The 15,801-nt window shown below is 65.1% G+C and overlaps 1 protein-coding gene and 1 pseudogene across 1 annotated transcript; one reads left to right on the top strand and one right to left on the bottom strand.

The window, feature by feature from the left end:
• The first annotated feature begins 156 nt into the window (after positions 1-156).
• On the top strand, positions 157-4,593 carry LOC123361526 (annotated as a pseudogene).
• A 4,559-nt stretch (positions 4,594-9,152) lies between these two features.
• Positions 9,153-15,633, bottom strand: LOC123361543 (arf-GAP with coiled-coil, ANK repeat and PH domain-containing protein 1-like). Its single transcript, XM_045001510.1, has 10 exons — positions 15,563-15,633; positions 15,124-15,192; positions 14,496-14,565; positions 14,198-14,292; positions 13,828-13,994; positions 12,549-12,739; positions 12,350-12,459; positions 10,824-10,934; positions 10,629-10,678; positions 9,153-9,875 (listed from the first exon to the last, which is right to left on the bottom strand). The coding sequence occupies exons 1-10, from the start codon at positions 15,631-15,633 to the stop codon at positions 9,775-9,777; spliced, it is 1,035 nt and encodes a 344-aa protein (XP_044857445.1). The 3' UTR covers positions 9,153-9,774.
• Positions 15,634-15,801: the final 168 nt, after the last annotated feature.

The following is a 15,801-nucleotide window of genomic DNA, read 5'->3' as shown; positions in this document are numbered from 1 at the left end:
GAGAGTGGGGAAGAGGGACACACGGCCAGCTCTGTAGCGCAGACCCCCCCCCCCACAGCTCTGGGAGGGTCTCTAGCGCAAACAGCCGGCTGTTGATGGCAGAAATGTAATGCCTGGACTGGCTCCGATGCCTTCCCCTGGAACCGCAAACCCCGAATGGCGGATCTCCCAGGCCATCGGGATTGGGTGGTTCCAATGCCCACCCCGCACCCCCGGCCCATAAGTTGTGCCTGTAGCTCTTTTCCAATGGGCTTTCATGTCACGTACCCCACCCCAGAACTGGCCACAGCCGTCCAGTGAGATGGGGGAGACAGCTCTGAGTCAGCCCAGCTCCAGAGATATTTATACAAGAACTCCTTGCCCGGCACTAAGATGCGACCACCTCTGGGGCGGGATGGCTGCTTGTAAAAGGACCCCTCACCCGGTGCTGAGATGCGACCACCTCTGGGGCAGGGCAGCAGGTTACACAGGGACCCCTCGCCTGGTGCTGAGATGCAGCCACCTCTGGGGCAGGGCAGCTAGTTACACAGGGACCCCTCGCCCGGCGCTGAGATGTGGCCACCTCTGGGGCAGGGCAGCTAGTTACACAGGGACCCCTCGCCCGGCACCAAGATGCAGCCACCTCTGGTGCGGGGCGGCCGGTTACCCAGGGACCCCTCGCCGGGTGCTGAGATGCAGCCACCTCTGGGGCGGGGCAGCTGGTTAGCCAGGGACCCCTCACCCGGCGCTGAGATGTGGCCACCTCTGGGGCAGGGCAGCTAGTTACACAGGGACCCCTCGCCCGGCACCAAGATGCAGCCACCTCTGGTGCGGGGCGGCCGGTTACCCAGGGACCCCTCGCCGGGTGCTGAGATGCAGCCACCTCTGGGGCGGGGTGGCTGGTTACTCAAGGACCCCTTGCCCTGCGCTGAGATGCGCCCACCTCTGGGGCAGGGTGGCTGGTTACCCAGGGACCCCTCACCCGGTACTGAGATGCGGCCACCTCTGGGGCGGGGCGGCTGGTTATCCAGGGACCCCTCACCTGGCACCGCCTCACCCCAGAGGTGGCCGCATCTCAGCACCGGGCGAGGGGTCCCTGGGTAACCAGCCACCCCCAGTTTTCTCCCACACCCCCCAGGGGCCAGACTGATGGGGTTCATAGCCTAGCAACACATGGGGTGGGGGGAAGGTTGGGGCTGCCATTAGACGCCTCCTCTCAGCGGCGGACTTTGCCTCACAATTCACTGATAAGAACGCCCAACCTTTGAGACCCGGGTTGCTGTCTGACACCAGGCGGCCCCGCTGCCGCGTCCCCGGAGCCGGGAGAGGGTCGAGGGGGCCGCCGTGTGCCCCCCACCCACCCCGAGGTTAACAGCCACAGGGTCATTCTGCAGGGCGCTCGGTCACCCAGCACTGGGATGCAGCCACCTCTGGCGTAGGGCAGGGCTGCTGATTCACGCCGGCGCTGCCCGGGGATCGTTCACCGTGGAGTCAGCGGCGGTCACCTCTGGGGTGGAGCACATTGTGCAGCCTTGCCGTGCAGCTGGTCAGAGATCGCTCACCCGGCATCGAAAGGGGTCCCCCCTCTTGGGAGGAGCGAGGCAGCTGATTATGCCAGACTCCCCTCCGGCGTGCTGCACTGAATCTTCACGGAGCCGCTGGGCCAGCTGGTGGCACTGGCAGGCTTCCTGGAGTCGGGTCTGGTTTTGGGGGTGATCCGCTTCTTTGGGGGTCTTCTTTGTGGAGTCTGGGGGGCACTTCGGGGAGCTGGCGGGGCTCGTGTCCTGGGTCACGTCCATCACGATAGCCGTCCTGCTGTTTGCTAGTGAGTATCGACTCGCCGGTCTTCTCCCTACCCCCTTTAGCCAGAGCGTCTCATCCCTCGCCCGGCAGGGCGGCTGGTTACCCAGGGACCCCTCGCCCGGCGCTGAGATGCAGCCACCTCTGGGGCAGGGCGGCTGGTTATCCAGGGACCCCTCGCCCGGCGCTGAGATGCAGCCACCTCTGGGGCGGGGCGGCCGGTTACCCGGGGACCCCTCGCCCGGCGCTGAGATGCAGCCACCTCTGGGGCAGGGCGGCTGGTTATCCAGGGACCCCTCGCCCGGCGCTGAGATGCAGCCACCTCTGGGGCGGGGCGGCCGGTTACCCAGGGACCCCTCGCCCGGTGCTGAGATGCAGCCACCTCTGGGGCAGGGCGGCTGGTTACCCAGGGACCCCTCGCCCGGTGCTGAGATGCAGCCACCTCTGGGGCGGGGCGGCTGGTTACCAAGGGACCCCTCGCCCAGCGCTGAGATGCAGCCACCTCTGGGGCAAGGCGGCCGATTACCCAAGGACCGCTCACCCGGCGCTGAAATGCAGCCACCTCTGGGGCAGGGCGGCTGGTTACCCAGGGACCCCTCGCCCGGTGCTGAGATGCAGCCACCTCTGGGGCGGGGCGGCTGTTTTTACTGGGATTCTCCCAACCCCACTTTCTGCACCGTCCTCCAGGAGAAGAGGGTGCTCTGAGCTCCACATCCCTCCAGTCCTCCCCCAGACTCAGCTGCATCAGAGAGTAACGAGGCCCGACCAGTATCCCTCTGCTGACCCCTGCAGGTCTGGGGGGCACTGCCCTCAGCACCCAGTATGGGGTGTGTGTGGCCGGGGGCTTCCTCTCAGGGCGGGACATGCTCCTGGCTTCCTTCACCACCAGCCTGACCCACCTGTACCTGAGCATCGGGTTGCTCTCAGGTAGGTCCCACCCTGAGCTCCCCCTGCCTCAGTGCCTGTGGGAGTATCCTCGCTCAAGCCTGGGAGCAAAGGCTTCTGGGTAACACAGTGCACCATGGGAATCTAGCCCATTGCACAGGCCTCTTCCTGGAAGCAAGGCATTCTGGGTAAAACCGGGACAGAAGGATGCTCTGGGCTCGGGCGGTAAGGATCCACGGGCTCCTGGCTGTAGCTTAGAACCTTCTATAATGAAGGATCTGGAGAACCAGGTTCTAGAACAGCAAACCCGGTTCTAGATCAGCCAACCCTGGTCCCAATCCCAACGTAATGAGGATCTAGAGCTTTGAGGCTCGAGCTGTGAAATCTCTGCTCCACGCCCTCCTCCCCAGTAGCCTCTGGTGTTTGGATAATGCAGGGGAGGACATGGGGTTTTTGGTGTGCGGGCAATGTGGGGGGAAGGAGGGCCGTGCATTTTGGGTCAAAACTGACATTTGTCGAAGTTTGCGGTGCATCGAAAAGTCTGAGCCAATCTCAGCTTTGCATGTTCTGATTTCGAGCCCGTTTGGAAAGAGAGTTGAAGGAAATTTGGACCTGACAGAATGAGAATGTTTGAACTTTTGGGGAAGTTTTTCATCACACACACACACACAGAGCGATATTGACACGGATCCACCAACCATTTTGGTGTAATTCGAGCTGCATTTTTGCAGCTCCCATAAGTTCTAGGTAGCACAAACAGCTTTCACGATGGGTTCTAGGTTGGCTTAACATGGGCCATTCCAGATGCATGATAGCTGTAGTCTACTCCAATTCAATAGGTTCTAGGTAGCATAGACAGGAGTCATGTCTAGTTATAGGTTTGCTTAACACAGTGTGCTCCAGATGCGTCATAGAATCATAGAATATCAGGGTTGGAAGGGACCTCAGGAGGTATCTAGTCCAACCTCCTGCTCAAATCAAAGCAGGACCAATCCCCAGACAGATTTTTGCCCCAGATCCCTAAGTGGCCCCCTCAAGGATTGAACTCATAACCCTGGGTTTAGCAGGCCAATGCTCCCTCCCCCTCTCCAAGCCCTCTAAGCTGTAGTCTACTCCAGCTCCAGACATTCTAGGTAGCACAAACAGGATTCACAATGGGTTCTAGGTTGGCATAGCATGGTACGTTCTAGATGTGTCCCAGGTCTATAAACTGTAGTCTACTCCAGCTCAATAAATTATAGGTAGCACAAACCGGATTCATGATAGGTTCTAGGTTGGCTTAACATGGGCCATTCCAGATGCGTGACAGCTGTACAAGCTGTAGTTTACTCCAATTCCATATGTTCTAGGTAGCACAGACAGGATTCATGCCCAGTTCTAGGTTTGTCTTAACACAGAGTGTTTTAGATGCATCCTAGCTCTGTAAACTGTAGTCTACTCCAGCTCAATACGTTCTGGGTAGCACAAACAGGATTCGTGCTGGGTCCTAGGTTGGCTCAGCATGGTGCATTCTAGATGCATCCATACAAGCTGTAGTCAACTCCGACTCAAACCATTCTAGGTAGCACATTCTCCTGACTCGAAGCAGGAGAGCCCACCTCTCCAACCCCCATAACCCCAGTTCCCCACCTCTCTTGAAGGCTTCGGTGGCGTGCTAGTCTTTGTCCCTTCAGTGGCCACGTTTGCCCGTTACGTCAAACGACGCTGGGCGCTGGCCGGACCCAGGCTGGACCCGGGCTGTCCTCACTGGCCTTCGCCCCCCTCTTCCAGTTCCTGGTGGACTCCTATGGCTGGTGTGGAGGGCTCCTGATCGTGGCAGGCATGACCTTCCACCTCATGGCATGTGGCACCCTCCTCCGCTCACTGGCCCTGGCACCAGCCCCCCAGAGGTCATGGCTGGCGAAGCTGTCCTCTCTGGTTGGGCACTGACATCTGCTATGGGTTCTTAGCCGGTGCCGTTATGCCACTGAAATTCTCCAGCCTGGTGGAAATCGTGGGGACTGGTCGGATCTTAGAAGCTACTGGGCTTGTAAACCTACTGGAGAGTTTGGGGGCTCTGGCTGGCCCCCCGTTATCTGGTAAGGTCTTGGAGTTTGCTTTTCTTCCCCTGCTTTAAGCAGCAGGCACCTCCCATCCCCTGACTGCTCATCCCACAGTCATGGATCAGCCAGTGTGAAGTGGCCAGGGATGTTCCGGTGCCGCACAAGAGGGAACCAGGTTGTTGACGATCTCTTCAGTCTGGGTACCATTTCACCCACCCTCTAACCTTCGGGGTCACCGCTGGGGCCATGGTTTTGTCATTCACAGACCCCAAAATTTGTATAGTCTAGGTAGTGCTAGCCCTATGCGCTGTAGGCAGCTCTAGAACCTGGCTTTCTGGGCGAACTGGAACGTTACATGCTTAGGTTCTAGGTAGCTCTAACCCTATGTGCGAGACTTGACTTCACATCCCAGCTGTCGAGATTATTTGAACACTAGAAGCCCTGGGTTCAAGACAGCTCTAACCATATTGGTTAAGGACAACTCCAGTACTTGGTTTTCTGGATAGTTGGAACACTATATTCCCTAGGTTCTAGGTAGCTCTAACCCTGTGGGTTACGGGCATCTCCTGAATCCAGCTTTCTAGGCAACTGGATCACTATCAGCTCTGCGTTCTAGGTAGACTTGTGTTTTCCATGGAGCCCTAAACCTGTAACCTGCACGTAACTCCAGCCTCAAACTCTCTTGGTGACTTCTCCAGCCTATGTTCTAGAAATCACAACCTTGCTGGGTTGTGAATAGCCCATAGCCTCCATTGTTCTGGCTGACTTTACCCATGGCAGTTTAGACGCAATTCCAATCTTGCTGCATGTTAGATCCCTACCATTGGCTGCATGCTGGGTTCTGGGTAGCCATAACTAGCTGAAGCCTAGGCAGCACCGTCCGAATGAGCTACAGTCAACTCTTGTTAATATGTCCTAGGTAGCGCAAATATGATGCTTTCTGGGTTCTAGGTAGGCTTAACATGCTGTGTTCTAGATGCATCATAATCACATAAGATATAGTATAGTCAGACTCAGTACATTCTAGGTAACACAAATATCCATGCTGGGTTCTAAAATGGCGGAACATGGCGTGTTCTAGATGCATCATACTGTATAAACCAGAGATCGGCAACCTTTGGCACACGGCCCGACAGGGAAATCCGCTGGCAAGCCGGGACGGTTTTTTTTTTCTGCAGCGTCCACAGGTTTGGCCAATCACAGCTCCCCCTGGCCGCGGGTCGCCGTTCCAGGCCAATGGGGGCTGTGGGAAGCAGCGACCAGCACTTCCTTCGGCCTACACCGCTTCACGCAGCCCCCATTGGCCTGGAACGGCCGAACCGGATTTCCCTGATGGGCCATGGGCCAAAGGTTGCCAATCCCTGATATAAATAATAGTCCACTCCAACTCAATACATTGTAGGTATCACAAAATGATGCATGCTGGGTTCTAGGTACCCCAAATATGGGTATAACTCATGTTCTTTTGCGTTCTAGGTTTCCTAAGGGATGTAACCGGCAGCTACACAGGCTCTTTCATTGCATCTGGGACTTTCCTCATGGCGGGAGGCCTGGTCCTCTTTACGGTGCCAAACGTTTGCTCCTGTTCCACTGCTTCTCCTCCTAAACAGTCGGGTGACCCAGAGGATGCTGGGAATTTAACCCACCAGAAATGGAGACCACCCCTGTGACGGGAGAACCTCGTCTGCCTGCTGAGAATGGAAAATAGCAGTTGCTTTCCATGCAACAAGACAGAGGAGACATGGGCCACACGGCACGACCACCCTCTGCTCAAGGGAACCGCAGGCGCTGAGCTCTGGGAACGTCCCAGGACGATTGTCCATCCTTAAATCAGGACAATAACATCCTAGAGAGGAGTGAGATTAAGTGACATTGGAAATGGGGGAGGAGGGTAATCACAGCAGGCTAGTTTCTGAGCTCAGTTCCAGTGGTGTAAATCCAGAGTAACTCCAGTTCAGTTAATGGTGTAAATCCAGAGTGGCTCCAGTTCGGTCAATGGTATAAGGACCAGACTCTGAGCTCAGGGATGCTTGCGTAAATCCAGAGTTCAGTGTAAGGGCCAGATTCGCATCTCAGTTCCAATGGTGCAAATCCAGAGCCACTCCAATTCACTCAATGGTGTAAATCCAGAGTCACTCTAGATTGATAAAAGCTATAAAGACCAGACTTTGATCTCAATTCCACCAATGTAAATCCAGAGTCGCTGCAGTGCAAAAAGGGCCAGCTACTGACCTCAGTACCACCAAGGCGAATCCAGAGTCACCCCAATTCACTCAATGGTGTAAATCCAGAGTCACTCCAGATCAAGAAAAGCTATAAGGGCCAGACTTTGATCTCAATTCCACCAGTGTAAATCCAGAGTCGCTGCAGTGCAAAAAGGGCCAGCTACTGACCTCAGAACCACCAAGGCGAATCCAGAGCCACCCCAATTCACTCAATGGTGTAAATCCAGAGTCACTCCAGATCAAGAAAAGCTATAAGGCCCAGACTTTGATCTCAAAATTCCACCGGTGTAAATCCAGAGTCGCTGCAGTGCAAAAAGGGCCAGATACTGAGCTCAGTGTGAACCCCGAGCCACTCCAATTCATTCAACGGTGTAAATCCAGAGTGACTCCAGTTCAGTCACTAGTTGAAATCCAGAGTCGCTCCAGTCCCTTCTGAGAGGGTTACGCCATTTTCACACCTCAGGTCCGCTCTTCCTCCGGCTGAGTGTGTGGGGACCCTCCCGAGAAAACACACCGCGTGCAGCCTGCCGGCAAATGACGCTCTCGGTGTTAAACGCAGAGCAGGCGCCAGGCTCACCCTGCCGGCCGAGCCTGCGGGGGGCCCCCGAGGCCCTTTCGAAGCTTCAGCTCCATTTCTTATCTGCACCCACCCAACTCCACCCGCCCTTAGCTCGGGGCCTCAAGCCCACGGGCAAGCCGGGTGGACGTGACCCTTGGAGGGTAGAGACGGGGAGGCGGAGAGGCGCCAGGCTGGACTCCCAGGTGCGGTTTCGGGGTTCAGCGCGGCTGAAAGAGGCTCCGGAGACGTTGATCACAGGGCTGGACAAAAACTAGCTTTTCAAGGAAGGAGAATGGGGGGCAGGGAGGAGCCAGGACTCCTGGGTTCTCTCCCTGGTTCTGGGACGGAAGTGGGGGCTGGTGGGTTAGAGCAGGGGGGGCTGGGAGCCAGGACTCCTGGGTTCTCTCGCCCAGCTCTGGGAGGGGAGTGGGGGCTGGTGGGTTAGAGCAGTGGGGGCTAGGAGCCAGGACTCCTGGGTTCTCTCCCTGGCTCTGGGAGGGGAGTGGGGGCTGGTGGGTTAGAGCAGTGGGGGCTGGGAGCCAGGACTCCTGGGTTCTCTCCCTGGCTCTGGGAGGGGAGTGGGGGCTGGTGGTTAGAGCAGGGGGGGCTGGGAGCCAGGACTCCTGGGTTCTGTGCCCAGCTCTGGGAGGGGAGTGGGGGCTGGTGGTTAGAGCAGGGCAGGCTGAGAGCCAGAGGGATCCCTGTGCCAGTGGATCCAAGGTCCCGGCTGCGCCCACCTGGGAACGCTGCCCCCTCCAGCCACTAGGGTCAACCCAACGCTGCCACCTGGTGGCGAGATGGAGAAACAGGGGACGAATCTAGCAACTGCCCTGTGTCAATCGCCGCCCTGCCCCAGAGGTGGCCGCATCTCAGTGCCGGGCGAGGGGTCCCTGGGTAACCGGCCGCCCCGCCCCAGAGGTGGCTGCATCTCGGCGCCGGGCGAGGGGTCCCTGGGTAACCGGCCGCCCCGCCCCAGAGGTGGCTGCATCTCAGCGCTGGGCGAGGGGTCCCTGGGTCACCGGCCGCCCCGCCCCAGAGGTGGCCGCATCTCAGCGCCGGGCGAGGGGTCCCTGGGTCACCGGCCGCCCCACCCCAGAGGTGGCCGCATCTCAGCGCCGGGCGAGGGGTCCCCGGGTAACCGGCCGCCCCGCCCCAGAGGTGGCCGCATCTCGGCGCCGGGCGAGGGGTCCCTGGGTAACCGGCCGCCCCGCCCCAGAGGTGGCCGCATCTCAGCGCCAGGCGAGGGGTCCCCGGGTAACCGGCCGCCCCGCCCCAGAGGTGGGCGCATCTCAGCGCCAGGCGAGGGGTCCCTGGGTCACCGGCCGCCCCGCCCCAGAGGTGGCTGCATCCCAGCACCGGGCGAGGGGTCCCTGGGTAACCGGCCGCCCCGCCCCAGAGGTGGCTGCATCTCAGCACTGGGCGAGGGGTCCCTGGGTAACCGGCCGCCCCGCCCCAGAGGTGGCTGCATCCCAGCACCGGGCGAGGGGTCCCTGGGTAACCGGCCGCCCTGCCCCAGAGGTGGGCGCATCTCAGCGCCGGGCGAGGGGTCCCTGGGTAACCGGCCGCCCCGCCCCAGAGGTGGGCGTATCTCAGCGCCGGGCGAGGGGTCCCTGGGTCACCGGCCGCCCCACCCCAGAGGTGGAAGCAGGAGTTGATTTTCCAGTCTGGTCTGTTTATTGCATGCCAGCTTTGTACAGATGCCCGGATCTCCCGCTGCTCTCCCGGGGTGGAGGGATCCCCCTTCCCTTCCATTCAAAGATGCCCCCCCCACAGGAACCAGAGGACGGGGGCCACATGCGTGTACATGGGGGGGGGGTCAAAACAACGAACAGGGAGGATGGTCCCACAGAAACAATAAATAGGAGGGTGGGGATATGGGGTTAGCCCCTGCCCCATAAACGGGGGGGGGGATCTGGGGGCCACAAGGGGGGCTAGGGAGAAGCCCCTCCCCATAGTGGAGGTGGGCGGAGGGAGAAGCCCCTGCCTTGCAATGAGGGGGGCGATCTGGGGGCCTGTGATGGGGGGCAGAAGAGGAGATCGGCCCCTCCGGCCCCCGTACCCAAGAGTCACATCAAAGCAGCAGAAGAACGGGGTTGGGGGGGGGGGATTATGGTCATTAACAAAGGAGCCCAGGGGTGGGGGCGGGGGGAGTCCCTGCTGCTTCACTGCCCCTCCCAGCCGGGGAAGGGGGAGGAGCCAGGAGTGGGGGAGGGGATTCCCCCCCCCCCGCGCACACACAAGGGGACAGTGGCTCGGCGGCGCCCCCCCTCCTCGGGGGGGGGTGCTAGAGGGTGGTGAGTTTCAGGTCCCGGCGGGTCAACTTCTCGGGGTTGTCGGACGCCATCAGGGAGAAGTCCCGGAAGATGTCGAGGTAGGTCTCGTCGCCTGGGGGGGCACAGGGCGTAGGAGTGGGGCACGGTGCCCCCCAGGCCCACCCCCCACAGCCCCCTGCCCCCCCCCCACAGCCCTGCCGGTGCCCCTCACTCCCGACCCGCAGCCCCCTACCCCCCCAGCTCTGCCGGTGCCCCCCTAGTCCCGCCCACAGCCCCCTGCCCACCCCACAGCCCTGCCGGTGCCCCTCACTCCTGACCCGCAGCCCCCTACCCCCCCAGCTCTGCCGGTGCCCCCCTAGTCCCGCCCCACAGCCCCCTGCCCCCCACAGCTCTGCCGGTGCCCCTCACTCCTGACCCGCAGCCCCCTACCCCCCCAGCTCTGCCGGTGCCCCCCTAGTCCCGCCCCACAGCCCCCTGCCCCCCACAGCTCTGCCGGTGCCCCTCACTCCTGACCCGCAGCCCCCTACCCCCCCAGCTCTGCCGGTGCCCCCCTAGTCCCGCCCCACAGCCCCCCTGCCCCCCACAGCTCTGCCGGTGCCCCCCAGTCCCGCCCCACAGCCCCCTGCCCCCCCCCCACCGCTGCCGGTGCCCCCCAGTCCCTCCCCACAGCCCCCTGCCCCCCACAGCTCTGCCGGTGCCCCCCCTTCCCACCCCACCTCCCCCTTCCCCCCCCAGCTCTGCTGGTGCCCCCCCAGTCCCACCACCCCGCCCCCTGCCCCCCCCCAGCTCTGCCGGTGCCCCCCCCAGTCCCGTCCCCCAGCCCCTGTCCCCCCCCAGCCCTGGGCCCCAAAGACAAGACACCCACCTGACTGTCCCTGCGCGACCTCCGCCTCCCGCATCTTGGCCAGCCGCAGCCTGCGGGGGGGGGTGGGTGGGTGGGAGGGGCAGAAAATGAGACAAGTTCCCCTCCCCCATCTCCCTGCTTCACCCCTCTCCCCCCTCCATCAGCTTCCCCCACCCCCAGCCCCCCAACCCGGGGGCGGGGGGGGGGGGGACTCACAGGGTGACGATGTCAGCGTTGGCCGTGTCTATGGCGATGGAGAGCGGGTCCTTCCCCTCCGCGTCGACCGCGTTCAGGTTGGCCCCCCGCTTGAGGAACAGGCAGGCCAGCCTATCAGAGAGGCAGAGCCGTGAGAGGCGGGCAGGGCGAGGTCCCCCATCCAGGCAGGGAGCACGGCCCCGGCCCTGCTTAGCTTCGCCGCCGGCGCACCCTAGGGGCGGCGGGTGCCACCAGGGCGGCGGGGCTGGCGCCATCTAGTGGCCAGGTGCGGAACAGCAGCCCCCATGAATGATCCCTCCCCCCTCCCGACCTCTTGGGCAGCCCCCAACCCCCCGACCTCTCGTGCGGGCCCCAGCCCCTCTGACCTACTGGGTGGGCCCCAGCCCCCCTGACCTATGACCTCTCGGGCGGGCCCCGGCCCCCCTGACCTACCAGGTGGGCCCCGGCCCCCCTGACCTATGACCTCTCGGGCGGGCCCCGGCCCCCCGACCTACCGGGTGGGCCCCGTCCCCCCTGACCTATGACCTCTTGGGCGGGCCCCGGCCCCCCTGACCTACCGGGGCCCCCCTGACCTACCGGGTGGGCCCCAGCCCCCCTGACCTATGACCTCTCGGGTGGGCCCCGGCCCCCCTGACCTACGGGGTGGGCCCCAGCCCCCCTGACCTCTCGGGTGGGCCCCAGCCCCCCTGACCTACCGGGAGGGCCCCAGCCCCCCTGACCTATGACCTCTCGGGTGGGCCCCGGCCCCCCTGACCTACCGGGAGGGCCCCAGCCCCCCTGACCTATGACCTCTCGGGCGGGCCCCGGCCCCCCTGACCTACCGGGGCCCCCCTGACCTACCGAGTGGGCCCCAGCCCCCCTGACCTATGACCTCTCGGGCGGGCCCCGGCCCCCCTGACCTACCGGGTGGGCCCCAGCCCCCCTGACCTATGACCTCTCGGGCGGGCCCCGGCCCCCCTGACCTACCGGGTGGGCCCCAGCCCCCCATACCTACCGGGTGGGCCCCGGCCCCCCTGACCTATGACCTCTCGGGAGGGCCCCGGCCCCCCTGACCTACCGGGTGGGCCCCAGCCCCCCTGACCTATGACCTCTCGGGCGGGCCCTGGCTCCCCTGACCTACCGGGTGGGCCCCAGCCCCCCTGACCTATGACCTCTCGGGCGGGCCCCGGCCCCCCTGACCTACCGGGTGGGCCCCGGCCCCCCTGACCTATGACCTCTCGGGCAGGCCCCGGCCCCCCTGACCTACCGGGTGGGCCACAGCCCCCCTGACCTATGACCTCTCGGGCGGGCCCCGGGCCCCCTGACCTACCGGGTGGGCCCCAGCCCCCCTGACCTATGACCTCTCGGGCGGGCCCCGGCCCCCCTGACCTCTCAGGCAGCCCCCAGCCCCCCTGACCTACCGGGTGGGCCCCAGCCCCCCTGACCTATGACCTCTCGGGCAGGCCCCGGCCCCCCTGACCTACCGGGTGGGCCACAGCCCCCCTGACCTATGACCTCTCGGGCGGGCCCCGGCCCCCCTGACCTACCCGGTGTGGCCCAGGATGGTGGCGTGGTGCAGGGGCCCGCGCCCGGCGCTGTCCGCCTGGTTGACGTTGGCTCCGTTCTGCAGCAGGAACTCGCAGGCCAGCAGGGAGTTCTGGGGACGGGGAGAGTCGGGGTGAGCCGGGGGCAACGAGGGGTTAACGCCCCCCCCCAGCTAAGCCCCCCCGCCCCCCCGCCACCTACCACAGCCACGGCCCGCAGCAGGGGGGTCCGGCTCTCCTCGGCGGCGTTGACCCAGTTGACGTCGGCGCCGTGGGCCAGGGCGTCGGCCATGGTGGGCAGGTTCTGGTGGCCGGCGGCCCAGTAGAGCAGCGCCCCCGGGTGGAGGCTGCGCAGATCTTCGGGGGGGGGGCCGGCCTCCCCCAGCTCCGGAGCTGGGAAAAGAGGGGGGGGGCTGTCAGGGACGGGGGGGCCACCCGGCCATGGCCAGCAGGCTACGCCCAGGCCCGAATCCAGCCACGCGTCCCCCCCCGATCCAGCCACACGTCCCCCCAACCCAGCCACACCCCCCCCAACCCAGCCACACGTCCCCCCCACCCAGCCACACCACCCCCCAACCCAGCCACACGTCCCCCAACCCAGCCACACCAGCCCCCAACCCCCACAGCCACACCAGCCCCCCCAGCCACACGTCCCCCCCACCCAGCCACACCGCCCCCCACAGCCACACGCCCTCCAACCCAGCCACACCGTCCCCCCCACCCACACCGCCCCCCCCAGCCACACCACCCCCCAAACCAGCCACACGTCCCCCACACCCACACCGCCCCCCACAGCCACACGTCCCCCCACCCAGCCACACCGGCCCCCACACCCACATCGCACCCCACAGCCACACGTCCTCACCACCCAGCCACACCGTCCCCCCACAGCCACACGTCCCCCCGCCACACGTCTCCCCCCCAGCCACACGTCCTCGCCACCCAGCCACACCGCCCCCCACAGCCACACGTCCCCCCACCCAGCCACACCGCCCCCCACAACCACACGTCCCCCCCCACCCAGCCACACACCCCCACACCCAGTCACACCGCCCCCCCCAGCCACACATCCCCCCACAGCTCAGCCACACCACCCCCCAACCCAGCCACACGTCCCCCCCCAGCCACACGTCCCCCCAACCCATCCACCCCCCCACACCCAGTCACACCGCCCCCCACAGCCCAGCCACACCGCCCCCCACAACTACACGTCCCCCCCACCCAGCCACACCGCCCCCAACTACACGTCCCCCCCACCCAGCCACACCGCCCCCCACAACCACACGTCCCCCCCACACCCAGTCACACCGCCCCCCACCCAGCCACACGTCCCCCCACAGCCACACTGCCCCCCCACCCAGCCACACGGCCCCCCTGTCCCTGCAGGGGCCGACGAAGGGGGCTGGGTGAGACACACCCCGCCCCGAGCCCCACACTCCCCCCCCACGGGATCCCCCCCCCCCCCGTCCCCCATCAGGTACCTGCAGCCCGGCCAACGCTGCCCGGTTTGGGCTTGAGGGGGGGCCGGAGGGGCCGGTCCCGGTCCGAGGGGCCCCGGCGGCCCCCCCGGCTCAGCCGCGCCTCCGGCAACTTGGTGATGAATTTCTTCTCGACGTACTTGGCCCGGATCCAGCTCTCCTTCTCCGCCCTGCGGGGGGAGCCCACGGAGGGGGTGAGATTGTGGGGGGGGGACACACAGCCTTGTACGGGGGGGGGGGTTGTGGACGTGGAGGGGGGTCCCACCATAAGCAGTCTGGTTGGGGAGGGGCCGGGGGGCAGGCTCACTGGGGGGGGAGGAGGACGGGGAGGGGCCGGGGGGGCGCTGGGGGGAGGGCCGGGGGGGGGGCTCACCGGGAGCAGCCGGGTTGGGGTCTCTTGACTGTCATCTCGTCCACACGCGCCTCGTAAATGCGGTTCAAGGCTCCGTTCCCCAGTTCGCACATCAGCTGGGGGGGGGGGGGGCGAAGGGACACACGGGGGGGGGGCCGTCATAATCCAGATGTTGCCCCCCCCCCGGCCCTGACCCCCCCCATCCATGGGGGGTCCTGGCCCGGCGACCGGACCTCGCGACCCACCAAGGTGCGGGGCAAAAAGCCCCCTCCCCTGCCCCCCCTTACACACCCCCCCACAACCCCCCCCCCATCGTTACCTTGACGAGCTCCGGCTCCCAGGAGTCGAGCGTCAGGGAGCGAACCTTGGAGAAATGGACCCCCAGGCTCCTGAGACAGAGAGCGGGGGGGGGGGGTCAGAGGGGATTCCCCCCCCGGCTGCCCCCCCAATGCCCATGGGCACCGGAGCTCTCGATGGCCGGGCTGGGGGGGCGCGAGGGGGAGATCAGGGGGGCAGGAGGAGAGGGGCAGGAGGAGATTGGGGATGGTGGAGGGGTGGGGGTGCAGTGAGGGGCCGGGGGGGGCTCAGTGGGGCAGGAGTGCTATGGGGGGGGGGCGGGGGTACCGGCGGATGCCGGAGCACGCGATGCAGAGCGTGACGCCCAGGCGGGGGGAGCGGGGGGAGGTCGGGGTTCAGGAGGGCAGTGGGGGGCACGGGGGGGCTCAGGGGGGTACGGGGGGCACCGGGGGGTACCGGTGGATGCCGGAGCACTCGATGCACAGCGTGATGCCCAGGCGGGGGGAGATCGGGGTTCAGCAGGGCATTGGGGGGCACCGGGGGTACAGGGGGGCACTGGGGGGTTCAGGAGGGCATTGGGGGGCACCGGAAGGTATGGGGGGGCTCAGGAGGGCACTGGGGGGCACCGGAGGGGGGCTCGGGGGGGGTACCGGTGGATGCCGGAGCACTCGATGCAGAGCGTGATGCCCAGGCGGAGGGAACGGGTGGAGATCGGTGGTTCGGGAGGGCAGTGGGGGGTACGGGGGGGCACAGGGGGGTCTCAGGGGGGCACCGGGGGGGTGTCAGGGGTACCGGTGGATGCCGGAGCACTCGATGCAGTGCGTGATGCCCAGGCGGGGGGAGATCGGGGTTCAGGAGGGCATTGGGGGTACAGGGGGGCTCAGGAGGGTATTGGGGGCACAGGGGGTACGGGGGGTGCAGGGGGGCTCAGGAGGGCACCGGGGGGCACGGGAGGGTACCGGTGGATACCGGAGCACTCGATGCACAGCATGATGCCCAGGCTGGGGGAGTGGGGGGATATCGGGGTTCGGGAGGGCAGTGGGGGGTACGGGGGGCTCAGGGGGGCACCGGGGGGGCTCGGGGGGGTACCGGTGGATGCCAGAGCACTCGATGCACAGCGTGATGCGCAGGCGGGGGGAGATCGGGGTTCGGGAGGGCATTGGAGGGTACGGGGGGGCACCGGGGGGTACCAGGGGGCTCGGGGGGGTACCGGTGGATGCCGGAGCACTCGATGCACAGCGTGATGCGCAGGCGGGGGGAGATCGGGGTTCGGGAGGGCACCGGAGGGTACGGGGGGGCACTGGGAGGTACGAGGGGGCTCAGGGGGC

The sequence above is a fragment of the Mauremys mutica genome, unplaced genomic scaffold (assembly GCF_020497125.1).
Source record: "Mauremys mutica isolate MM-2020 ecotype Southern unplaced genomic scaffold, ASM2049712v1 Super-Scaffold_277, whole genome shotgun sequence".
NCBI classification, from domain to species: domain Eukaryota; kingdom Metazoa; phylum Chordata; order Testudines; family Geoemydidae; genus Mauremys; species Mauremys mutica.
This window is presented reverse-complemented; position numbering and strand designations above follow the sequence as displayed.

Bases quoted from the DNA above. Each gene is read 5' to 3' on its own strand.
- LOC123361543 (XM_045001510.1), bottom strand. From the start codon at position 15,633: ATGCCCTCCCGAACCCCGATCTCCCCCCGCCTGCGCATCACGCTGTGC. The intron at 12,740-13,827 runs GTACCTGATGGG...CTCTTTTCCCAG, and splicing joins CAGCGTTGGCCGGGCTGCAG to CTCCGGAGCTGGGGGAGGCC. The intron at 10,935-12,349 runs GTAGGTCAGGGG...CCTCTCTGATAG, and splicing joins ACCATCCTGGGCCACACCGG to GCTGGCCTGCCTGTTCCTCA.